The following is a 25,623-nucleotide window of genomic DNA, read 5'->3' on the forward strand; positions in this document are numbered from 1 at the left end:
CTGCAAGGAAAAGAAAAAGGCAACAAACCAGGATGGCCAATTTGAGTGGGTAAGCAAGTTGGGGCCTTAAAGTGAAGGGCCTGGATAGTTTCAGAATATGTGGACAGGATTAATGGAGGCATGTTTAGAATTGCTAACACTGTTGACACCAGTGCTACAAACACTGCAGTTTTATAGACTGGAGTCCCATCCATCATCTCTAGCCATTTCCAAAAATCAAGAGATCTGAATTCTCTTACCATGTTCTGTCTCGTGATAAGTTTGATTAAATCCATCTATTTTTCTAGTCATGGACCATCATTACCCTGTGTGATTACAAAATTGCTGTGCATTAACTAATGGAATCCATAATATGTTTAAATACAAGCACAACTGGCATTTTCTGTGTTAATCCTCCGAACTTCATATTAGGTTCTCTTGTGTCTTGTAATTTCTCTTTAAAATGTTTGTGGAATTAATACCTTGGATCCTCTGTGTAATTAACAGCATCCATAAAAATGATCTGTGAAGGAAGATCATTGGTTGGGGTTTTGTTTTTTTTTTGAGATTAACAAAATCTAAAGTATTATATGTTGTGACACATAGTCCAAGTCAAGGTTTCTTTAACATGAAATGTCATTCACTGGAATTAGACTGATTACATACTGAGGCTTCTGTTTTAAGATACAGGTATTTTCAACAGTGGAAGGTTAAAAATGGTATCTTGAAATATGCTTCTGTTATCTTGAAATATGTCTTGAGTCAGCAGCTAAGTCAAGTTCTGGTTTTGAAACCTGATAGATCCCAGCCTCTGGTATTCCTTCAAATAAAACTGTCTTTTGCTTAGAGATTGGACATTTGGAGTTAGTCATAGATGTGAGCTTTGTGAAGTTGCAAAAGCGAGGCTCGAGTTACAAAGCCAGAAATCACTCTGTTAGAAGTTTAATTTGTTCGTTCAAGAGATTTGGCATAGTCGAGGGTAGAAACCTGTTCTCCAGAACAGCATTCACTTTCCCTAAATCCATGTGTATATTTCATTTTTTTCTGGCTAGGTAACTGACTGCAGCAAAGTGATTATGTGAGGTAAAGCTGAAAAACTGCAAAAGAAATAATGCCCTCTTGCACTAATTTTTATATATTAATTACAGGTTATTCTTCATTTATGACCCTTAAAATCCATATTTCCTGCTAGAGAACTAATAACTCTTTAATAGATCAAACCTTTCTCTCTGGTCTGTAATAAATACAGCCTATGTTGTAGGTACTTGCTGTAAGCTTTGGAATCAGATTTCTCTCAGTCTATAAATTTTTAATTTTCTTATACTATTTGTTGAATATAATGATGAATTAGTTGATGATCACTGCATAATTGCACTTGATAGACTGAGTGAATCCACTGTATGTAAATTTTGGTAAAAGCTCATCTATCTAGTGATGCCGAATGATAAAGACACTGATAATTTATTTTGCTTTAGGAATAGTATTGCAGTTCAGTCATATCACACTTGGTATCCCTTTAAAACGGCTTCTAAATTGTTGGAGAAGCATCCTGTGTGATAGCTCTTGTATTCAGTGAGTTCATGGATGTTTCTGAAAGATTTATAGTGAAGTCCAAAGCATTTCAAGGCCAAGTATAGCAGTCTTGTCAGATGCAGCTTTACAGCCTAGTGACTTATAATGAGAGTAGAATGTAATTAGAAATTGTCCATGTCTTTACCGAGTACTGATGAAAACTATGGCTCAAAGGTTAATTCAAATAATAATTAATATTGGTTTCTGTCAGAACAGGGTGGTAATGAAATCTTTGTCGTACAATGATTCTGATTTTTAAGAAGAGGGTGCATAAGAAATAGAGGGTAGAATTTACCTTTTCTGATTATATTCACTTATCTTACAATCAGCATGATGATTTGATAAAGCGTAATTTGAGAGCAATTTAAACATACTCAGAAATATTACAACCTACAGCGAAAATCATCTAATGTGTCTGTTTATGGAGATAGATTTATGGCTAGATTGCTGAAGTAGATGGATTTACTACGAATAATCCTTAAGGACTGCATATGAATTTTTTGTTGTTGATAATAACTGATCAATACCATGTGTTTGTGGAAAGTCTTAATAAGATTTGCTAGCATGAGAAATGTGGGATGTTACATTGATGTTTGTTTAAATTGGACTAGTTTCAAGGAAAGCGATAGACCAGGTTTTGCTGGCAACCAAAACAAATTCTGTTCAGTTTCTTTTCCTAAGTTGAAATTTTCTATTGGAAAAAAATAAATGCTGCTAGCTTTGCTGAAGCTAAACCCATGATTTTTCAGTTGCCAGTAGTCAGTGAGCTACTAGACATGTTATTTTGAGAGGCATTTCATGAATACTTTGCTGTCACCTGGTTTTCCTGTATCTGGTCTGAGCCTGTCCTTAAAATTTGCCTACCAAAAAGCTTCTCCAGAAAGTTACAGCTGTAGCTTGGGTTTATGGGTCAACATAGTTCTGCATAATGTGCCTTTCTCACACCTTCTATTCTGTCTGCTTTCCTTAAATGTTACTGCATTGCCTCCCACAATTTTAAATTTGCTGTAATTTTAAGGCTGTTTCCTCTATTGCCAAAAAAGAACTCTAAAAGCCTCTAAATTTGATCTGACAAAGATCAGGTATTTTCATTCTTATGCATGTGAAAGTGATCCCAAGACTGATTTTTTCACTCATCTGGATAATGCTTTCCATACAAACTGCTTCAGTTTTTGGAAAGCAAAGAGAGTCCACAGTCAAGATCAGACTTCTCCGGAGCTGCGGCACCCAACAGGGAATGAGCTACATGGTGGGGGTGGGAGCTGAGAGAGGGGATGTGCATGTTTGAGGGGTGTTTTAAACTGTGGAGATGAGAGATAATAAAACATTATGTTGGTTTCTGGGAGCTATTCCTGCTGTTCTTTCTTCTTTCTTCATACATTTTCTCAAAAGCCAGGATAAGAGAGTTCTCTGCTACACTGACTGTGCTATGCTGAAATTTCCACTAGATGAGGTAGAAGAAAAACCCCCAAATTTTAATGGTAGCACTGGAGAAAAGCTCACTATGCAAATTAGATGCTTAAATTTCCTCTCCCTTTCTATAAGCAAAGAAAGTGACTTGGGAACTGAGCTGCACTTAAGAGTCTGAGATGTCTAAAACATTGAAAACTCTAGTGAACAAACTTGACCAGGACATAGAGACTTCTTACCTAAAATGATCTCCATGCAAATTTTTTGAAGTTAGTAAAAGAAAAATCTAAGGGATGGCTGTGAAACCCTTCTTAGTGAATTCAAGTTGCATGTTTATGCTTAATGATTTAGTTCTTTAAGAGAATCATTGCCTGTGGAGTTGATCTGGCATCTGTAAGTCTGCTGAAATGGTAGCAGAAAAAAAAATCTTTCTAAATTTGAAACACTGTGAGATTTACCAAAATGTAAACTCCTAATAAAAAAAATATTTTACTTGTAACAAGACCTAAATGTGCTGAAATTTGTGCTACTACTCAAAGGTGCTGAAGCACAAATGTGAATAGATAGAAATTTAAAGAGAGGTGTTTTGTTGAACATTCTAAGAACATTTTTTTTTGTTTGTTTCCATATATTCCTCCAAACATTCTGAGCCACATTAGGTCATTCTCCCCGTGCCTTTCCATGACAGATCTCTATGCTGATATGGAGGTGCCAATTGAGACCAGTATGTGGTTTAACTAGAGACGCATGTGCTGGTGTAAATACGCCACCTCCAAATACCAGTGAGACTATGGTGGGGAGGGGGGGGGAAGGGAAAAGGAGGGTGGTCATTTCAGTTCATCTTTTTTAAAAGTGGAAGTGGCAAAGTTCCTGAGGCTAGGTCTACTTGAAATATGCCCTAGATTGTCTTGCAGATTGCTTTCTCCAACCACTCAAAATTTTTTGGGAAGGGAATCTTCCAGAGGATTGTATCTGTGCTGTGGAATAAACTGTTGTCGTGTGAAACTGATGTGAGCCTTAGTTTTATTCTGCCTCCACTAAAATACACTTTTACGGTAGTTTGTGCAGGATCAGCACAGAGGAGTACAAAGAGGGAGCTTTTCAGTACAAAGGCTGCCTGTTTGGCCTGCCCAAACCACCGTGAATGTGTTTAAAGGGGACTTTTATTACCATGGAAACTCTCAGACAGGAAGGAATTTGTCCTGCCATATCTAGAAAATAGTCTGTAATGGTCAGCTCTTGGAACAAAAGTGTTTCAAATAGTGGGGTATATTTAAAAATTCTTGTGGTGAATATGTTTTAAAACCCCCCTGAATATGTAAAATCCAATCTTATGCAAATGGACTTCTAGTATGGGGATTTAGGAAAGACTGCAGACAACTACAGTGTGAGCAAGAGAAGTCTAATGAAAAAATCTAAGAAAGTTTTACCTCTCTGTCCAGAAGGCTTCTGAGGTGTTGAATGGATGTCAATGAAATATTCTTCCTTTAAGTAGCATATTTATCCATCACAGCCATTCATTGAGGTACTGTGCGTGTGCTTGGCTTGAACTGCTGAAGGCTGTCCTCTGAACACCATGGATTAATTGCTTTTGGAATATCTTAACTAAAACCTGCTATTCGACTCTCTTGACAAATATCCTTAGTATTCACAAATGGCCTTTACCTTCCTAAATTACACCGATATATAACATTTCTTTTCTAAAAGAAATTCTAATGCCAGATCCCAGAATATTTGCACATCCTTCACTGGAGTTGTACATCGGTATGAAGTAACTCTTAAGTCAGCAGTCTTCCAGCCAGCAGGAGTAGCTAGAGGTAACAGCAAGGTTTTCCATGCTTTGTGTAGTCTTTGGTGTTGATTTGTGTGTTTCGTCAGTTGAATGAAAAATATTTTTTCATGTATTTGACCAAATTAGAATTAATATTTTTTTTTCTGCAAATCATATCAGCAGACACTGTTTTCTCATATCTTTCTGTACAGCAAATGTCTGGCTTGTTTTACTGCTGTGCTTTTCAGGTTAAGTTATTGAACCACCTGGCTGTGGCCTGAAGGCAGTTTGAATGCATGGTATAGTAATGAGCTGATCCAATGGGTTGTGATGCTTGAAATCAGCCGTACTGCTCTTGCTTCTTCCCTTGTGCTGTCATTGCTGTTGAGCTACTCCTGTGGTGATGATCTTCTGATGGCAACTAATGGTTAGATCAGCTTACCTCTGGTGTCAGACTGCACCTGAACATTTTCTTGGAGTGTTTGGGGTAATAGCAGAACAAAAGCATCATGCTTGTGGTTGGGAACAGGAATAACTAAGGAGGAAAAATCATCATGAAAACTTTCCACTGCCCTGTCAATTTTGCAGTTGCTCACAGCTGCTGAAAATCAATGTTCAAAGTCTAATTCTACGTGGCAGGCCAGGTAATGAACAGTTTTATATATGTGTATATATATAGTGGAGTATTTCTGTGTGCCTTTTACAAGCGCCGACTGACCTTGTTTGCGTTATCTGGGTTAACACTGTAATCTCCTGCTCTAATATGAGGACTTCCGTCTTTTAAGTTGATCAGTTTAGTTTCTTGTCTCCTGACTTGAGGAACCAAAAGCATTGCAGAAGGTAGTTCCAGCCAGGATTGCAGAAGATAGTTCCAACCAGGATTAAAAGAAACAAAGAAGAAAAAAACCCCACCTCACTCGTCTTGTTTATAATAAACTATCCCTGCTTAATGGCTCAGTTTCCCTCACAGGGCTTGGTCCGTTTCCCTCATCTGGGAACTGGGGGTAGGCTACCTTCCAAACTGTGTCAGGGGAGGGGCATCTTAATCATGGACAGTCATTTGTCTTTCCCAAAGTATAGAAACCCCTGCTGGATGTATTTCCCTAATAGTTAACTAAGTTGAGAAAGAAAGGAAATACTGGTGACATCATGTATGACTTAATACGGTTATTAACTGCGCAGGTGTTGTAAAGCTGTGAATCTAAACTGCAGTGAAATAATTGTACCATATGGCAGGGCTTTTTTCTTCAATTCTTATTCTTCCTCATTTACCATATTTTTTCCCTCTTTCAAAATGTATCTCTGTGCCATTTTGGTTTTGTAGTACCTCTTACTTAAAAAAGGAAAGAAAAAAAGGTCCCTCAGACCTTGGCAGGTTTTGATATCAGTTCATTCACTGTTTCCCTACTCATTTCTCCAGTATGCGTGTGTAGTTTTGTTTCCTTCCTCAGTGCTCCAGTTCTAGGCTTTCTCCAGCTGGCAGTTCTTCATCTGCTGTGCTTTCCATGAAGAAGGCAAATGCCCAGCTTGCTCTTTCCACTATCTCTTGCACCTGAGGGGCTCACAACCAGTGCTTGCAGCCCTGTGTTGCATGGCTCAGTATTGCTCTCCTGATGGGAAGTCTGGGAAGCACTAAATCATCCAGCCACATACTGCTTCCTTCAACTTTCTCCCCAGCAGATCCGTGGGCTGAGTTTGCAGTAGGGCATGATGGCTGCATGCAGCTTTAGAGCTTGGGAGTGCGGATGGGCTTTCTGCCCCCACCCCCTCACCCGCACAGACATTTCCCTGCTCTCCAGCTGCTCTGGTTTCCATCTGTTACAGGGCCTTCTGGTGCGACTGTTTCCTCATCTGCTGAGCCGAGTGAAATGTTGAAGGACCAGACACTGTGCTGACCTGGGGAATTAAGGGGTTGTGGTTTTGGAGAAAATGGCTTGCATGCCTATTTTCCTTTTTTATCAGAAACCTTGACATGCAACACATGCACATCTAATATTTTGAAAAACTTTTGTTAGGTGCATTTTCATTTCTTTGTAGCGAATGTGTTTGCTCATCTTAGTTGCGTTTGCGATGCTGTAGACCTGCCCGACATGGCAGCTGCCCCCTGCCCTGGGAGGGTCACTGTGCTACTGTCTGGTGGGCTCAGAAATGTCCAGCAATGCTAAATGCTAACCTGCAGCATGCAGACAGAGAAATAGCTGAAGCCTTATTTGTGAAGACAAAAATATGCAACTAGTGAGAAGTAGCAGGGAGCCAAGGGAGGCGTTAAGAAACCTTGGAGTGGCCATCATTCTCTTGGCCCAGGAGCCAGGGAACTTTACCCTACGAGGTGTTTCACTTTTGGCAGGCAGATGCCTGCTGCCCATCTTCAGACTGCTATTTTAGGCTGCTCTTGTCTTTAGCACTTCCATTTTGCAGTCGCTTAGATTATGCCTTTGACAGATTGCTGGGCGGTTGCTCTCTCTTGAGTGATACTGGTGAGTTACCAACATCAGCAGAGAGAGAGTGGCAATGCAGGCCTGCAACAGAGTATTTCTGTAAAGCAAAACAGGTGAACAACAAAATGTCCATTTTATAAGTGAAGAATTGTAGCCACTTCTGATTTGCTGGTACACAGAAACCCTGCAAAACTTCACTAATTATCCCTGCCAAAGTACATGAAACTGTCAAAGAGCAGTGTCTCGCTAGTCAAATTGTCCTGGTGGGTGAGTGTAGCTTCCCTTTTTCTGACTACTGCATCATCTTCTTTGTGGAAGCAGTCGTTCTTGGCTTCTAAAATCTGTTTAGACACTGTCAAATTGGTTTGGATTTCAAAATTATATGTGTAAATGAGAAGTCTACCTAGCACCCACTTTAGTAATTGAACAAAGCTTTTATATCCTGACTACTACTCAGTGTGTGGGAGAAGTGTGTGCTCTGACAACTTGGGCTGTTTTTTGAGGACTTCTGTGATCTCACTGAAGGGTTTTAATATTAATTCATCGCTAGTGTTATGGTTATGTTTTGATGATAGTCACTTAGGAGATGGGTGTTAGGCAACCAGTTGGAAATTACTGTAAAGTGATTTTTTTTTTTAAGTGGCTCATGCATTCAACTTGAAATCCCAGAGCACATTAAAAGTGCTAATTCTCATTCTCCTGAAAGCAAGGTTTCTATGTATTTCTCAAATTAGCCCCCCTCTGCCCCCACATTCTGGCTAATACGGTATATGTAACTTAACCACTGATTTCTAACTAGGGATCATGCATTTATTAGCTTGATGTTGGCAGAAATTGATAATGAGGAAATAAAATATTACAGAGTTGCTGATAGGAGCAACTGTTTGCCTTTTGGGATGATAGATGTATTGCATTAACAGAAGTGTAATATACTTCTGGATGGTTTTCTGTGCAAGTGCAGCTGCCACACATCATTCCATGCAGAGTGAGAAGAGAGGCTCCAGGCTCATGAGATGTGTTGCCTTCTTGAAATACATGGAGCAGATGAAACACTGACCAAGAAGGGGAGGACTTTGTGAGACAGGAGTGTTTTTATTGATAGATAACATTTGCACGACTCAGTCTCTCAGCTGTGCTCAGTTGTGAGCAATTACCATGTTAATAGTTTGGGAGCTCAGCTGAACAGTAAGAGTGTATGGAGAAGTCAGGGAAGAGGCTTTGCAATGTTTTGGAAAGCAGCTTCCCCACCCTGTGTTCTGCACTTGGAGCATTACTAGGAAAGACACAAGATCAGAGTCAAGGGGAATCCAGCTTGTTATTTCTGAAGTTTGGGAACAACAAACAGTGGAATGAGCGTCTACAGATGGTTTAAGGAGTTTGGTTATTTGGTATGCTACTCTGTCTGGCTACAAGGCTCTCAGATTAAGTAGCTACAGTATGGTGCAGCAGAAATAGGATATTAATTTAAATGGATGCATTAGTAGTTATCTGGGTTTTAATTCATTCAAAACTGCACATGCCTAGGTCAAACAAGTAGGGGAAAATGGCTGGATGGTCTCTGACTCCAGTGAAATGGGAAGTTTGTGATAAATGCTGAAATCTTCAATCTAGTTCTCAAAACTATAAAAAGATTTCAGTGTGTTCTATAGCACCATTTAATTTGTATCAGTTACCTTAAAAGGCAGTATGTCTCTGGTGAAATAAGATGGACACTGCTTTTCCAACAAAATATGAATGATTGGACTATATTGCCTTCACAAGTTTGAGATAGAGGCGCTCCATAGATTTCTATCTTGTAGATGTTCCTTGCATCGCTGCTTTGTTGATGTATACTTTCTCCTTGCCTCTCAAACGAAACTCTGGTTTAAACTTGTTTTAGTTGGCTTCAGCTCTGCAGAAAAAGGCTTTTTTAGTACTCATCTGGACCTTACTGTAAATCTACTCCAGCTTTAATGCTGTTACCTCACTCAGTGTTTTAGATGTGAGAGGGGGCTCAGTTTTGTCCTTGTTGTGAAGAAGACATAGGGCATAGGTGTGAGAAATGAAAAATTAACTGTTGATCCTCAGGTAAAGTAGCATGTCATGGCCATAGCAACAATCTCAAATTCTCAGATTATCAACAAGGGCTATTTACGGACCAGACTGATACCATAGAGCTGACTCTCCTGGTTTAAATGAACTAAATTGAATTACATGTTTATTGCAGACAGAAGAAGTGATTTCGCCTGTTTCTTCGTAGAGCATCTCGATGTTGTGAAAAATGTAATAATCCTTCCTTATGCGATGCTGTTTACAATCTTGAGATCCCTAAAGAATAGGGGAATTTTTTCCTTTTAAGTACACAGATGTTGAAGTGGTTTTGTTTGGGTTTTCTTGATGGTTTTTCTTTTTACCTAATGCTTCAATTACTGATTACTGAAAAGGTTATAAATACATAGTAATTCTTGTTTCGTAGCATCTTCCATTCATTCTAAAGAATCCATTTTATATGGAGGTGTCAGGAAGAGTTACTAGAACACATACATCATTTAGCAATTAGCGTTACTAACACCTAACCACTGCACTTACAAATGCAGGTGCCTAAAAATGTAGGTATTGAATAATCAGAAGAATAAGTCAGATGCCATTTACAGTTTTGCATGTAAGTATAGATACTCTCTTTTTTGATAAGAGACTGTCAATATTGTCAGGTCCAAAGCTTACAGTTTGTTCAATAAAACCTTCACTTAGCCTGCTCTTAGAAAGTTAATTTATAAGTAGCCACAAATCAAACACAAATGCAGGCTTCCACAGAGGAAAAAAAAAAAAAAGACACACAAAAAGAAGTCTTAATTTTAAATAAATACTTCTAGTTTTTGGTAGCAACAGCTTTTGAATATGATCACCGTGCAGCCTGTTGTGTAACCCAAGGCTGATGTGAGAGGTATGGTTGACTAGTGAGGAGTGCATATGAAAGGGAATGTGGCAGCTGGCTTACCTGGATGCTCAGAAGGAGGCTGGAACTCCTGACAATCCCGATGAGCAAATCTGTTTGACAGCTGTTGCTATTGCCTGCCTTGTAGACATCTCAGTGAAGCTAGTTCCAGTATCTTTTGCTTGACTCTTCCTTTTTGGTTTTTGAGCTGCCCAGAATGTATTGGGTACTGTGGGGATACGGTAAGTGCAGTTGGTGTTGGCATCCACATTGCACTGGGAAGTGAGAGAGACTTGGCTTTGAGGGAAATGCAGGCAAAGAACTTGCTTTGCTTTGAAGCTGCAGTCTCACTTGAGGACATAACATGGACTTCTCTGAGGTGATCTCTCTTGCTTCTATTTCAAGACTTAACTTCGGGATAACTGTTGCCTGTAAACACAGGTACATGGATTTCAGGTACTGAGCAGGATAGGAAAGGAAGAATCATGCTCTTATGTGTTTCAGATGATGCTTTGTGATCAGATACAGTAATTTAAAAGGTACTGTAAAATGTTGGTCAGGAAAGCTCATTGTGTAGTGACAGCAGGCAGTTCATCTTCTCTTTCAAGTACTTTTACGTACTTTTTATTTTCATAACTGGTTTTATATCGTATATATAATTGGAGGGACAAGGAGCTAGATTTTATTGCTTTGCAAGCATAATTAATTAAAGAGTTACCCGAGTCTCAGCTGTAGATCCAAATAATATTTGCTAATACAGCGTAAGTATTTAATCTGCCACTAATTCCTGTGACTTCTAAATCAATGATCTCTAGCAGAGCCTCATCCATGCTTTTTCCTCAGCTGTGCACTTCATTGTTGGGTCCAGGTGATCTAAATCTATGCTATAATAATGCCGTTTAGTAATGCTTAAGTAAAACCTAGTAAAATTTTTCAGCCTTTTGGTAGCTATCTTATTCTGGATGAGGCTTTTCTCTTTTATATATAGATAAAATAACTTTGGAAATGTTTAGCACTGGAAATTCAGAGTTCTTTGTACCTGTTCTAACTGTCCTCACTACATAGTTGATAAGCAAAGGAATACTGTTTTAGCTGTTTGAGTTTATTCACTTTTGACGAGCAGGTTTTTGACTCTTGGTAGAAAAAAGATTTTCCTAGTAGTGTTTCTGCATTGCACTGTTGCATAAGTAATTCACCAGCCATTGTAGATCTTGTTCTGAGAACTGGACTCTGAATAGTAGGTGAACTAGCTCTAAACTCGGCTGCTTACACAAATCTGCATGGTAGCAGTCTTCATATAGTAGTTGATTAAGAGTCCTCAATTCTCTTGTTCTGGGATCCTTGCTACTCGGTTTGCTTGGGTTTTTTTAATGAGCCATTTTATTGGTCATACTTTTATTTTTTCAGGTATTTACAAACACAAAAGAAAGAAATTGCTAGTCCAGCAAAGTTTGCAATCAAACTCTTCCAAAATTACCAAAATAAGCCTTCCTATTTCTTATGCTTGTAAAATAGTACTCTAATCTTTTAGGCAGCCTGCTCACTCCTTTAATTTTCTTGCTTTTCCTACTTAAAAAAACAGAACAAAAGCAGCAACAAAAAAACCCCACACAAAATAACACAAAACACACAAAAACTCCCTGACACCCTGTGCTAGATTTTAACCTCACAGTTTTTTTTGTGAGTAGAAATAAATTTTTGGGCTTGTTGAGGGAGGGCAATGTGGAAAGTTTTGGTTTGGGTTCGTTTGTTTGGGTTTTGGGGGGGCTTCAGGGTTTCAGGGTTTTTATAAGTTTATTTTAACTTAAAAGGACTTGGAAACTTCTAATTCTCTGTAGATGCTACAGTAAGATTGATAAGCTTAACAGGTAAATTTAAATAGACTGTGAATCATTAGGAACAGTGAAGATAGTGCTTTCTATTATAAAATTAAGTTTAGCCCTGCTTTTTGAGAGAAGGTGGAGCGTACCGTGAAGTGGAACTGGTTTGCAAGTTCAGTTCTAGATGAGTAAAAATTCCCTTTCACATCTAATTTGTGAATGCAGCACTGCTCTTGTATCTTCATCATTTAACTCTGCAGAGGTTGTGAGGAATTGCAGGTAGCTCAAGAACTTTCCTGTTGGGTGTAAACGATTGTGGTAGGTGAATGTCAGCTGCTCCTGCTGGCTGCAGTAGTTTCAACGATTGTGGCTCTGCATTCTGGGTCAGCAGTTTGCATGTCAAAGATAGTTACTTCCAAGTTCTTCAAAATCTTGATGAGAAGGGAGTGAAATTGCACAGTTCTAGAATTTTACATGACACATTTTCCCCTGGAAGACTATTTTTGTTCATTTGAACAACTCCATCCTGGAGTAATTCTAGAACTGCAAATCGATTAAGCAACATGCTTTCTTCTGTGTGAAGAAAAAACTGATGCCCCATTAAAGTTTCACACAAGAAAATTTGGTTTTCTTCCCTTTGAACCTGCTTTTATAGAGGAAAATCATTGAGCTCAGGCCTGCTTGGACAGAAGGGCCACACTGCACATGAGGACTGACAAGAGTTGCACTCATCTGACAGTCCCCAGTGCAAATTTTTAATTTCTGGCACCATTGTTTATGCTATCTAGGCACCCTTTTTCCATGTCTGAGTGAACTTGAGCTTGGCAGTTTGCTTACTCTTAAGTATCTTAGTCTTATACATTAGAAGCTGTTGAGACAGCTGTTGAGACACACATTTTTCCATTGGCATTGTCCACTGGGGAGAACAGCTTGGTATAGCTGTTTATGTTGTGATTTCAGTAAGTACTGATGATCACCGTGAGCCAGGCATTACGTTAAAAAAAAAAGCAAAACCACAAAAAATTAGACTTCATTTGTATGTGCAAGAGCCTGCTTCCATAGCACTGACCGAGAAGAAACCCCTTTTTTTGCCATATCCTTCTTCAAAAAAACAATAGAATGTTCAAGGTGCATAAGTTAAAACAAACAAACCCCTCAAATTTAAGAAGTCCAATTAACAGTAGTTGTAGAAAATCATTTGGATATCTGTCCTGTATCTCAGCTGTCCCCTGTATTCTGTGGGACATTACTGGACCCACTTGATGGTCCAGGCACTAAATGAAGGTTTCTGAAATCTATTTACTCCATGTACTGCATTCTGTCCTGCAGTGTACTGTCTGTCTTCACACCCTCCCCCACCAACACCTTTTCTTTGTGGCCAATTTTAAGTTAGTGAAATAATTTAACACTTCTTTTAAACAGTCTATACCATATTATAAAATACATAATTAGTTTGATGCTACAGGTCCTTTTTGTAACAAAGTTAAAATCTGTAAAAAAAAAGAAAAAAAGAAAATTTTAAATTTGTAAAATCCAGTGTTTGGGTCTTGGGATGATTTCTAAGGTCTCTTCCAACCCAAGCCATTTTCCATGTGATTTCATTTAAAATACATTAGGAAATGCTGATGTTATCTTTTTCTAAAAAAGATAATTTGCAATCCTTTCCCGGTGTAATATGTAATAATTTTTTTCTTTGCTGAAAGGGTCAAGACAGTATGCTGAAGTGTATGAGGCAAAAAGGATCATCAATACTGGAAGCTGAGTGAGAGCTTAAGTTCAGATGTAGGATGATTCATTTTGCACCATGTAAAGAATGTAAGGGAGAACTACCATTTTATTCCACACTCCTGAAGTGTGTTCTCTTTAGTCATGTGAAAACTGGCTTTTGACTTTGGGTGCATAGGGTGTATTTATCTTAACAGAAATGAGTGTGGATATGTGGTTCCTGTACAAGCGCAGACTGCGATCTACCAGTATTTATGAAGAACACATGTACAGGAAAATGACTCTTAAGTACAAGTCATAAATTGAAATGATTATAGAATATACGTGGACAAATATACCATGTGTGGTATCGGTAGACTGTAATTTCATCAAGTGGTTTTTCAGACTTCATAAACTATGAATGAAACATGATTGTATTGGCCTTGTAACAGGTAAAGTAAAATATAGGGTCTGGCTACTTTAAAGTGCTCATAATTCTATAGCTGGAAATAGCCTTTTGGGATACGATTAAGTCTTAAAACCTGCCCGTGATTAAAAAAATACATTTCGGTGAAAATCACATGTTCAGAAACTCTGGGAAACATTTGAGTCTCCACCTCATGAATTTTTACAGTTCCCAACTTTCTGAGTGTAAACACCATGAGCTGCTTTCGGCGAAAGGAGCGGAGGAAAGGCCCCGTGTTACTCAGAGCTTCGTCACCCCTCCGGTTATTTTGTTGTTTACAGCGGGTTTTTTTCCGGTTTTTGTGACTCGGGCTTTGTTTACTCCGGGGGCTGTGCCCGGCCGGGCAGGCCTGGCCCGGCGCTGCCGTACGGCGGCCATGCCGCCCTGCCCTGCCCTGCGCAAACCCTCCCGCTCGCCGCGGCGACCTCTGCCCTTTTGTATCCTGTGACACTCAGCCTGTCTTTGTGCTCAAGTTTATCCATGATGGATACGTTTCCCTCCCAATCGCATATGCCGGGAGCCCGGCGGAGAGAGGAGATAAATTATTTTCAGCTGCAGGCCCGGGCTGGGGGAGGAGGGCAGGAGGGTGGCGGGGCCCCTGCGCGCCTTAGCCCGGCAGGACGGGGCGCAACCTCCCACTCCCCCGGGAATATGCAAGGGGATGACTCTCGGGCCTCTCAGATCCTTTTTAAATGCAAAAGAATGTAGGAAATTGCCAGATCAGTTGGTTAATCAGTGACAACTGCAGTAGGTGCACAAAAAGCCCGGAGCCATCGGTTGCACGGGGTGTTTTTTCAGCGCCCCAGCAGGGTCGCCGCTTACCCCACCTCTTGAATCCCCGGGCCGGTTTAGTGTCAGCTTGAGAAGGGAATGTAATTGCGGGGAGATTTCTGGGTGACTGATGGCGACAATATAAGTCTTCTCCCTGACACCACCTCCCCGCTGGCCCTGCCAGGGCTTTGTGCTCGCCTGGCCATCGCACAGCCGCCGAGCGGCGAGTGCTCAGCCGAATGTCTCCAGCCCACCAAAACAAGGCAGCTATGTAGCTGATACAATTTTTCGTATTTTTTTTGTATTGGCTATACTGCTGCCTTGTCATAGTCAAACCTCATTATGGGGCCACACTGAGCATGTTACTGCTCCCGTTTATGGAGCTATTCGCGAGGTTAACACCTCTGTCAAATGTTTTGAAGAGTATTCCTGAAATATTTTTGTGACCGCAATTGTTTCTCTTACTTATCTAGGACTATTTTTAGATAAACCACCTCACATGTGTGTTTTAAACTTATGTTGAAAGAGAGGGTGGTCATGCAATGAAAAAAGGCCTCTTAAAATTCCAGGTTACGTAACACTAAAATTGAAATATTTCTGGATTAGGCTTGTCTGCTCTTCTCTCACCTCATGTTTGTAATGTACTTAAATGCAAAAAACGTTTCTCTCTTTTTTTTTTTTAATTCTTCTGGTTACCTCATTAAAGGCCTCCAAATACATACTTCTAATAAATGGCTCTAAACTTTCCTCTTTTTCTTCTGATCAGGAAAGAAAAGACATGTTGAGGCTTCTTCTGTAATATTATAGGTGCTGACTTAAAATTAGCAATGCTCCCATGTTAGGGCAAAGAGTTTGCAGCCCAACTGGTATGGAGAGTGCCTTCATATGATGTAACAGAGAGGCTCAGTGGGTTTGCATCAGAGTCCTCCCAAGTGACGCTATTGTGGTCTTGTATCAGAGCTCCTGTGAACTTGAATGATGTAGGATATTGTTTCCAAATTTGTGGCACAGGCTGAACTCTGGGCTGGTCATTCCTGCATCAGCTGCTTGACAGCAGCAAGCTGCCAAATATTCGAAGGCTGTTGTGCCCTCAGTTGCCTCAGTGAAAGCCTGTTTTTTGCCAACATACATCATACGTTAAGAAAATAAAATCCAATCTGGCTTTTTCTGAATGATTTTATGAGAAATGTAGGATTTCATGGATTACCTGGCAAAAAAATATTACTGAATATCATTCATGGCATTTTAGCTGACTACACATTGGCAAAACCTGTGACCTTTGAGGAAAGGCATCTGAGGTTTCCTCTGCATGTTCCCCCCACCACTTTCTTAATTTAACAAGAGACATTGCCAGCCTTTAAGTTGCTATTACAAATTCTTGTAAGGATGTATTTCTGTGAAGAACTAACTGAATTTTACCTAGATAAATGTGAAACTAAACTTTTCAGAAAAGCTTAAAGCATATTTGCTGATGCTTCCTACTAAGGCAGAATATTCCTGAAGTGCATCAGGTCATTCTTTTCATCTTTGCAAGTCTTGTCTCCCTTTCCCGGGATGAGGGGGAATAAGATTCCTGCCATCCTTTGATGTCTGAACTATACGGACTTAATTTTTAACACAGCTGTGCTGTGTGAAGTGTATAGTAGGAAAGCATTCTAAGTGAATTAAAAAAAAAAGGTCTTCAGGCATTCAGGAAACCAAGTCTCTTTGGAAGCTGCAGTCAGAAATGGTGTTGCAATCACTTAACAGGTCTGGTCTTATATTTTGGCTAATCTATATGCAGGAGGAACGTACCATGAGTGTTGTCTGTGACAGCAATGAAAGTAAGCATTAAGCACGTAGGAGACAAGACATGCTTCCCACGGACACAGTCAGGCACTTGCATAACTGTCCTGGCATCAGCAGTGCTGTGCACTCAGTAGGTGAATGAGGTGAAATGTAGAAGCCTCACCAACCATCTTGCCCAATTTGAATGACTTGTCCTGACTTTTTCTGTGTTGTCATGGTGTTACATGTGTTTATGAAGTTTTTGGTGAATATTTTCCGTCAGCTTTGTGAGTAAAATAAGAATGTGACTTTCATTGCTGTCGTTTATGTCATGTCCTTCCATGTGGCAAATGCTTAAATTACTACCCCTAACAGCCAGCCGGAGCTTAGCAGTTTTGAAAAGCAGTTTAAATGTGCAATGTTTAAATGCAGATTTAGTAGCCTAGTGTTTAATCCTACATTTTGAGGCTCTGGTCTCAAAATGACCTCTGGCATGGTGTTGTTTTTTAGCACGAGAGGTCTTTTTAGCCTAGTTCTTCAAAATAGCATGGTATTTGTGGTGTTTATTGCATTGTATGTAAGGGCATACTTCCATTATGTGAGTAGCTGGTTTGTTTGTGTCTGTCAAGTACTTCAGAGTTTTGTCAGAGGTACCAACTAATAGCTGTAAAAATATAACCCTGCATGACACATGTCATTTCAAGCTTGGAGCAGTCAGTATTAGCTGCCTTCTCACCTTCTGTTTATTCAGTTTACTTGCTGCACAGCCAAATGCTGCTGTATTTCTTCTGTAGAAGGGTTGATAGCTGAATCGAGGAACCTGTTGATTTACAAAATGTTCTTCTGAACGGCAGAATGTGAGGATGGTGTGGAGGGCATGGGCATCTGTGTGCTGCTCTTGCTGCTTCCTGGTCTTTGACTGCCTGGATCTGCTGCTTTGGGAGCAAAACTAATGAAGTTCGGGTTTTTAGTGTTTGCAGCCCTAGATAAGTTATGTGTATGCAGCAGCCAGTTTAGTTCAACTCATAAAAGTGGGAAGCTGCTGAAGACTACTGAGTGCAGGCAGTTGTGGAATATTAAGCTGGGCAATGGTTAACTACTACTTAAATTTGAGATCTAGCTGTTTAAGACTGGAATGTTGCAAACTGGAGTAAATATAAGCTTTGTCTATTGAAACAACAGGGTTGTTAAGCAATTAACTGTGTCCTGGTGGTTGGGATCACACCACTGCTTGGAACAGAAACAGGCTGTCTAGGCAGCCTTAACGAAATATATTCATTGACTCTTTAGGTCAGTCTTCTTGGTGCAATCTTTCATGTTCAGGAACAGAAAAGTGATAGAATTTTATAGCAGAACCTGTATAGTTTAAGATGGCAATAAAAAAAATTCACTGTCTTTTCATACATTCATACTTTTTTACAGCTATCCACCTTTCTAAGGGTTCAGATACTTTTCCCTTTGTACCCAAGAAACGGTCACTGCTTCTGTGTATGTCGATTTTAAGTTGCAGGAATGTAGAGAAGATGCACCCTGCCTTATTTTTAAACTATTTAATTTAAAAAAGGACTGTAAGCTGAGTTTATCATGGTTAATATTGCTGTTAGTATGTCTGCATTCATGGGGAAGTGGACAGTGGTGCTGAATGAGTATTTTAACTAGAATTATTGCTTGATGCAGGTTATACCTTTATTTGTGTGTTGGCTTTCTTTGGTTTTGAAAGAAGCAGACATGGTTGCAACTTAAGGCTGTGACTCTCGTGACTTGCTTAACTATCTAGAAGACATCTGCCCTGTTAAGAGTAGAAGGTTGAGAGGTTATTAGGTAATTCCAGTATTGACTGTTTCCTTATCAAAACATTGGTTAATTTATTTTGATCAGGTTGTAGCTGCTACTGTCTTTCAAGCTTCAACAGCTGCTGTTAGTCATATATCACATCAGAGGTGTGACTTTTATTGGGGAAAGTAGAATAAGGTTTGGCGAGAGCACAACTGACTGTAAAGGGCTGTGGTCATTAAATTTGAGGCTAGACTTAAATCTGAATAAATACTCCTAACATTTGAGGCATCTTCTTAACCACGATCTTACACTGTGTTTCAAAGGTAGTAACTTTAGCATCCAGAGCTCATACATGAAGTTGATTCATGCCTCAGATAAAAATGCAGATCTAAAATCACGTAATGGCAAACACCGTTTTCGCTCTTAATTTAGATGATGGATTTGTTTGTTTACAGCTGCATCATAAACTTAAAGGTTACTTTTCTTTTGAAAGAGTGTGTGCTCAGGCAGCCAGGCGAGTCCTAGGTTCCCTAGCACATCTCCTGCATTGTAAGGGACAGTACTTAGCCCAAACCTGCAAATTGGGATGGTGTGAGCTAAACAGAAATAACATGTGTTTAGTAAAACAAAACCCTTACCCTGTTTTAATTTGGTTTTCTGGGTGTAGTAGCAGATCCTGTGAGTCGATGTTGACTGTTATCAGTGGCTGACTGGCCTGAGTTTTATTGGAAGCTTGTCAGCTGAAAAACAGTAAACAGAACAGATTCAAATGTGTGCTTGATGCTCGTAGCATTGTTTCTGGAGATGCTCTGTTATCTTGTTGTAAAGTTTCATTAGTGCTTCAGATGAGTAGAGCCTGCTTGTGTTAAAAAATGGTTCTTTTAGCAGGCATGATTTATGTAATAAAATGAGTGGAAATTCTTGCATGTTCGTAACTGTGCGGCTGTTTCTAACTGATGGGTGAGATCCTCTACTCGGCTCCAGTTTGATATTGCCCAGATTACATCAGAGGCTGGGGGGTAGCAGTATCTGTGTGCTCTGCTTTTTAGTATTTCCAGGCAAAGAGACTGTTCTGTTGGATGGAGACTCTCAGTGCACACTGATGTCCAGCTTTAACAGCTCCCTGTGGCAGTGTGCGTCAGTAGTCACAGTGCCAGAAGTCCTTGAGCAATCAGGGATCTTCACCAAGACTGTGGTCTGCTCTGGAGCAGTCTAATAGCAAAAGCTTTTTTGGTGGAGGAGGTTTCTTCTCACCTTGTTGAAACTTCCTTATGGTGTGCTCTAATAAAGTGAATGAGGTGGTAAATATTACAGATGGCTTCTGCCTAATAATGGAAATGAAATAAAACCAAATAGATATTAGAGATATGAAGATGGCTCATAGGAGTTTACCTCCAAGTGATTTAGGAAGTGTTAATATCCCAGCCAAGCACTAAAGAGATTTAAGAGTGTGGTTTTAAAGGTGACATTCAAATGCTATTTTAAGAGGAGTGATAAATGCTTGTGCCTTTCCTCTTGCCCTCTGCTTCACGCTGTAGAAGGTCCTCTTGACAGTGGCTACCAGAAGGGTAATAAATGTGCTGGTATTTTCTCCCTAAAACTTGTCTGGGACAAATCACCTTCAGTCAAACAGTCTGGCCTGGCATTTTGCATCCAAAGTGACTGAAAGCATCCCTTCTCCACAACAGAATGCAAGATGTGAAAGCATAAACTTGTAAATCTTTACTTTGGTTGCTGATTAAGGGCAAGTTGGTATCTGCAAATACAGTTGCCACTAAATTACAACCAAGATACAAAAATAGTTTTACTTGCTAAGTGTATGGGCTCCCTCGACTATTGTCTTAAAGTTTATTTTGCATAGTGTTTAAAATTCTGGTTTTAAGAAAAAAAGACAGCAGTAGACTAGCTTTGTTCATAAAAAGCAGATCCAAACAAATCTTTGAAGTTCTTGTGGGCAGAGGATGTGGGACACGTTTTGGAATAGACCAGTCTTCCCTGTGGAAAACCTGAATGAGAACTTTTCTGAATCTGCTCTGCTACTGTGTTGTTGCTTTTTGCTTTTTATTCCTGAAGTCCAAATGTGTACCTGGTTTTTGTTAAGTTCTTTTGCCATTACTAATTCTCTTGAGTGAGTATTCAAGGTTACAATTCTGGAGAGAACAAAACTTCAGTGTGATCTTCGAAAGTGCTGTAGTTGCAGTAGTAGCATGATTACCTGAAGATGAGTAATGATCTCCAATGATACTGTTCCCTGTTACCATCGTAAAGGAAATTAGGATAAGGATTGAGAAATCTACCTTATCATGGGATGAAGCTTTTGAATTTAATTTTCTTACACAAATTGAGGACATAGTTTTGCTGAATGGGAAGAAGTATTATGTCTTTCAGTTTACAAATTCATTAAATTAAGATAAAATGTGTGTGTTAAAAAAAAAAAAATTCCTTCCTAAAGGCTAAGTCTTGGAGTTTGGTCTGTTTTTAGTGGGTCATGTCTGTATGCATTTGAAAAATCTGTTGTGCGTATAACTAACTTTAGCTCATCATAGGACCTGGTGCTTCTGCTTGCTCATCTGATTACGCAGCTCAAGGGAATAAGGTTAAGGACATGCTGTTGGTAACTAGAGCGTTTTCAGGGCTTTAGTTCAGCAGATGGGCTGCTCAGCTATATTCATACATCTGCCTACCTGCTGTGGCAGCTGCTGCTGCTGCGTGTTGTGTTCTTTTGTTCTGTTCCACCCAAGAAAGGAGCACTAGGAAGTCTAGTGAATGGATTAATTTAAGGTTAAGGCTAGTGTTTTGCTTGCTTCCTAACTCTCTATCACAATAAAGCTTTGGATAAAGCTAATGAATCCTTCGTAATGTGAAATAGATTTTTAAGATGTATTTCAGGGGGCTGAAACTAGCTAGTGTCTAAAAAACAGTCAAGTATGTTTTGTTTATGTTGCCTGATGTTATTTATTTCAGTATCTTCTTCTCTTTTCTCCCCCTTCCCCTGCTTTTTCTAGGAGCAGTAACCAGACTTTGCCTGACACTGCGTGGTCCAAAAGAATTAAGGAAATATGGAATGACATGAAGGAGATTAGTTGAGGATTAAAGGCTTTGAGGACAAAACACCTCACTGAGGTGAAGCACAGACTAACGTTCTGGTTGTAGCTCCAAGGAGCTGGGTGCTGAGAAAAGATGGCAGATCCAGGAATGATGAGTCTGTTTGGAGAAGATGGGAATATTTTCAGTGAAGGGTTGGAAGGTCTTGGAGAATGTGGATATCCTGAAAATACAGTGAATCCTATGGGTCAGCAAATGCCCATGGATCAAGGATTTCCCGCTTTACAGTCGTCTCTTCATCATCCCCCTGCAAATCAAAATCAAGCCAAGTTGACCCATTTTGATCACTATAATCAATATGAACAGCAGAAAATGCACCTGATGGATCAGCCGAACAGGATGATAAGCAATGCCCCCGGGAATGGTATAGCGTCTCCTCATTCGCAGTATCACAACCCTCCAGTTCCTCAGGTTCCTCACAGCAGTGGTGCTGGTGGTCAGATGGGAGTCTATCCTGGCATGCAGAATGAAAGACATGGGCAACCTTTTGTAGACAGTGGCTCCATGTGGGGACCACGGGCAGTTCAAGTGCCAGACCAGATAAGAGCACCATACCAGCAGCAACAGCAGCAGCAGCAGCCGCAACCGACACAGCCGCCACAGGCACCCTCCGGACCCCCTGGGCAGGGCCATCCTCAGCACATGCAGCAGATGGGAAACTACATGGCTCGTGGTGATTTTTCAATGCAGCAGCATGGTCAGCCGCAGCAGCAGAGGATGAACCAGTTTTCTCAAGGCCAAGAAGGCCTCAATCAGGGAAACCCTTTCATTGCCACCTCAGGACCTGGCCACTTGTCTCATGTGCCCCAGCAGAATCCCAGTATGGCACCTTCTTTGCGACACTCAGTCCAGCAATTTCACCACCATCCCCCCGCTGCTCTCCATGGGGAATCAGTAGCCCACAGTCCCAGATTCTCCCCTAATCCTCCCCAGCAGGGTGCTGTTAGGCCGCAAACACTTAATTTTAGTTCTCGGAGCCAGACGGTACCCTCACCTACTATAAACAACTCAGGGCAGTATTCTCGATATCCTTACAGTAACCTTAATCAGGGATTAGTTAATAATACAGGGATGAATCAGAATTTAGGCCTTACAAATAACACTCCAATGAATCAATCTGTACCAAGATACCCAAATGCTGTCGGATTTCCATCAAACAGTGGTCAAGGACTAATGCACCAGCAGCCCATCCACCCTAGTGGCTCTCTTAACCAAATGAACACGCAAACTATGCACCCTTCACAGCCTCAGGGAACTTATGCCTCTCCACCTCCCATGTCACCTATGAAAGCAATGAGTAATCCAGCAGGTACACCTCCTCCACAGGTTAGACCTGGTAGTGCTGGAATACCAATGGAAGTTGGCAGTTACCCAAATATACCCCATCCTCAGCCGTCACACCAGCCCCCTGGTGCCATGGGAATTGGACAAAGGAATATGGGCCCCAGAAACATGCAACAGAATCGTCCATTTATGGGTATGTCTTCAACACCACGGGAGATGGGTGGGCACATGAGACCAAATGGTTGTCCAGGTGTTGGCCTTGCAGATCCACAAGCAATACAAGAGCGACTAATATCTGGCCAGCAGCTTCCTAGTCAACAGCAGTCTTTTCAACAGCAAATGCCAACCTGTCCTCCCATGCAGCCTCATCCAGGGATACATCATCAGTCTTCACCACCCCCACATCCTCATCATCAGCCTTGGGCACAGCTTCACCAGTCACCACAAAACACACCACAAAAAGTGCCTGTCCTTCAGGTAAGCTACTTCCAATTAGTAGAAAATGTTCTAAATTACTGTAAATGCCTTTTAGGATCCACAAGAACTATGGTTTCAAAATAGTTGCTTCTGCTTAACTCCTTTGTTTGTTATTGGTTATGTGGGTTTTTTGGTGTACAGAGGCTGAAGGTAAAATGAGGTTCAGGTATCTATCTTTCTAATGTCCTTACAGTAATATTTACAGGATAATGTTATGGATAGACCAAAATGGGATACAACAGGACAAGCTGAATACCTACTATTTTTTTCATGTTGGTTCCTTTGGGGAGAAAATGGAAAACACCTGTGAGAATTGTCATTTAAACTATTAAATTTTTGTATTTGCAACTTGGAGAAAGAAGTGTGTGTTATAATGTGTTCATTTTGGTCAAACCAAGGTCTTTTTTTTTTTAAATCCTAAGGGAATGTTCTGTGGTTTTAAATTAAAGCTGAAATTCTTATATGTGAAAAAAATTTCTGGTGTGAACTTCTTTAACACTAAGTAATGCAACTGAGAAACTATGGGGAAACAGTTTATGGAAGGAGAAGACAGCAGTGTGAATCAGTCTGAAATGAAATCTTCTGAGCCTTAAATGAAATGTTAGGTAGAATTGAAGTTTTATTTTAATGAGGCTCTGATCTGCCAGGTTTTGGTGGCCATGTATTGATTCCACATCATTTTTCAATTAAAAGCTAAAAATGGTAAAACTTAGCTTAACAGGTTTGGCTACCTGCTAGTGTGTTAAGCTTCAGCTGAAGAAGGCTTTTTGGAATCTTCACGTTTGCCATTGTTTGCCTTTGACTCGGTCAGTCAGAATTCAAGAGCTTTTGGTATCAGATGAATTAGTGGTCAAGATATCAAAGGTTTACTAATTTTATTTTTTTTCCAATCAGTCAATAATTAATGCCGAGTGGGTCTGCCCATAAATATTTGGAGACAATTGTTGGAATGCAGTCGTAATGATATGATGCTACAATACACTCAGTAAATCATAAAAACAGCTGTCCTAGGCAGTGTCCCGGGCCTGTGCGCAAAGCAGCTGCTCAGCAGTCCCCTCCACTGCTGCCTGCCGGCTGCTCCCGTTCGCTGCTCCGCACAGCGTGAGCTGGCTCTGGGAATCAGATGTATGCGCTGCGGAGAGGCAGCTGACAAGGAGTGGTAGATGGAGCAGCTCAGCAGCTGGGACAGGCTTCCACATTCCCCGTGGAAGAGAGGAGGAGGGGAGGAGCCCTGCGAGGGAGATCAGGGACTAAGCTGGGCAAGGGGAAAAGTGCGCTCTCTTTCTCTGAGGGAGGAGGAAGCTCTCTTGAAGATGCACAAAGTATATCTTCAAGACCATCTTTTTCTTTCCTCCCTACCTCAAAGCTGGTTTGAAACTTTAGATGCCTGTGTCAGCCCTTCCTCTCTCTGCATCTCCATACACAGACTTTTGTCTGGAGAACCTGAATTACAGTTCTTGTGTGCACATGGAGTTGTGTGTTCCTGTCTGAGAGAGCAGCTCTTTGCCAATGCCTCCTGTTTCCAAGTGTGTGGGTAAGCGGGATGAAAAAGCAGAGAGCTCAAGACTATAGGAAAAAATGAAGAGAATGAGCAGGTATTTGGGAAGGGGGAAATGACAGCACAGAGAAATCAGTACAGAAAGGGTAGGAATGAGAAAAAGAAGTACAGAAGCTGTAGAGCGGAAGCATCTAGCAAAAAAACTTGAAAGAAAATAGTATAAATGGTAATGTAAGACTTCTAAGACAGTAAAGGAACAAAATCCAGTGTCACTGGAATTTTTCATAACCAGTGATGGTGGGGATATGGGAGAAAATACTTGAGGTGGACTGCACCCTAAAGCAGTGGTGTTCCTCACCAGCATTAATTCCTTCTTTTCATCTGACCATCCAGTAAGCCTATTTTTGGCATCAGAAGGTGGTTTGGAAGAAGAAAGTTTACTTGTAAAATGTACAAGCTTGTTAAATGTTCTTGGGACATTTGATTCCCTTTAATCAGTGAAGAGGTTAAACACAGACAACTCAACCCTTAAATGAGCTATGCAACCTATTACAGACTGCTGAACTGCAGATGAATAGCTAGAAGAAAGGTAAGTGCTGAAACTAAATAATTAGAGGAAAACCACATGATAACTCCAGTTGTTTGATTAAAATCAGTAATTCAGACAGTTGTAGCAAGCCAAGTATCTTCTCTGTTAGCTTACTTTTGTTAAGTTACTATCTGGAAAAGGTTACTGTTAAAGTACCTTCCCATTAAGTAATTAGTTTGAGCCCTGCCTGTAGTAATGAAACTCTTTAACAGGCAGGCGTTTCCCCCTTGAAAACTGTTTGGATGAAATGAATATTGTTCAAATCAACGAAAACTTAACTCC

The 25,623-nt window shown here is 40.4% G+C and overlaps 1 protein-coding gene across 7 annotated transcripts in view; it reads left to right on the forward strand.

Annotated features, from left to right (window-relative positions):
- CHD7 (chromodomain helicase DNA binding protein 7) overlaps window positions 1–25,623 on the forward strand; it is a 131,872-nt gene that overhangs the window by 20,160 nt on the left and 86,089 nt on the right. For all 7 annotated transcript variants that reach the window (XM_048286429.1, XM_048286432.1, XM_048286431.1 and 4 more), the window contains one exon: window positions 21,394–23,254. In XM_048286429.1, the coding sequence (XP_048142386.1) occupies window positions 21,569–23,254 (1,686 nt within the window). In that variant the 5' untranslated portion in view covers window positions 21,394–21,568. The remainder of the gene's footprint in view (window positions 1–21,393; window positions 23,255–25,623) is intronic.

This window comes from Corvus hawaiiensis, chromosome 26, assembly GCF_020740725.1.
Source record: "Corvus hawaiiensis isolate bCorHaw1 chromosome 26, bCorHaw1.pri.cur, whole genome shotgun sequence".
Classification (NCBI taxonomy): Eukaryota; Metazoa; Chordata; class Aves; order Passeriformes; family Corvidae; genus Corvus; species Corvus hawaiiensis.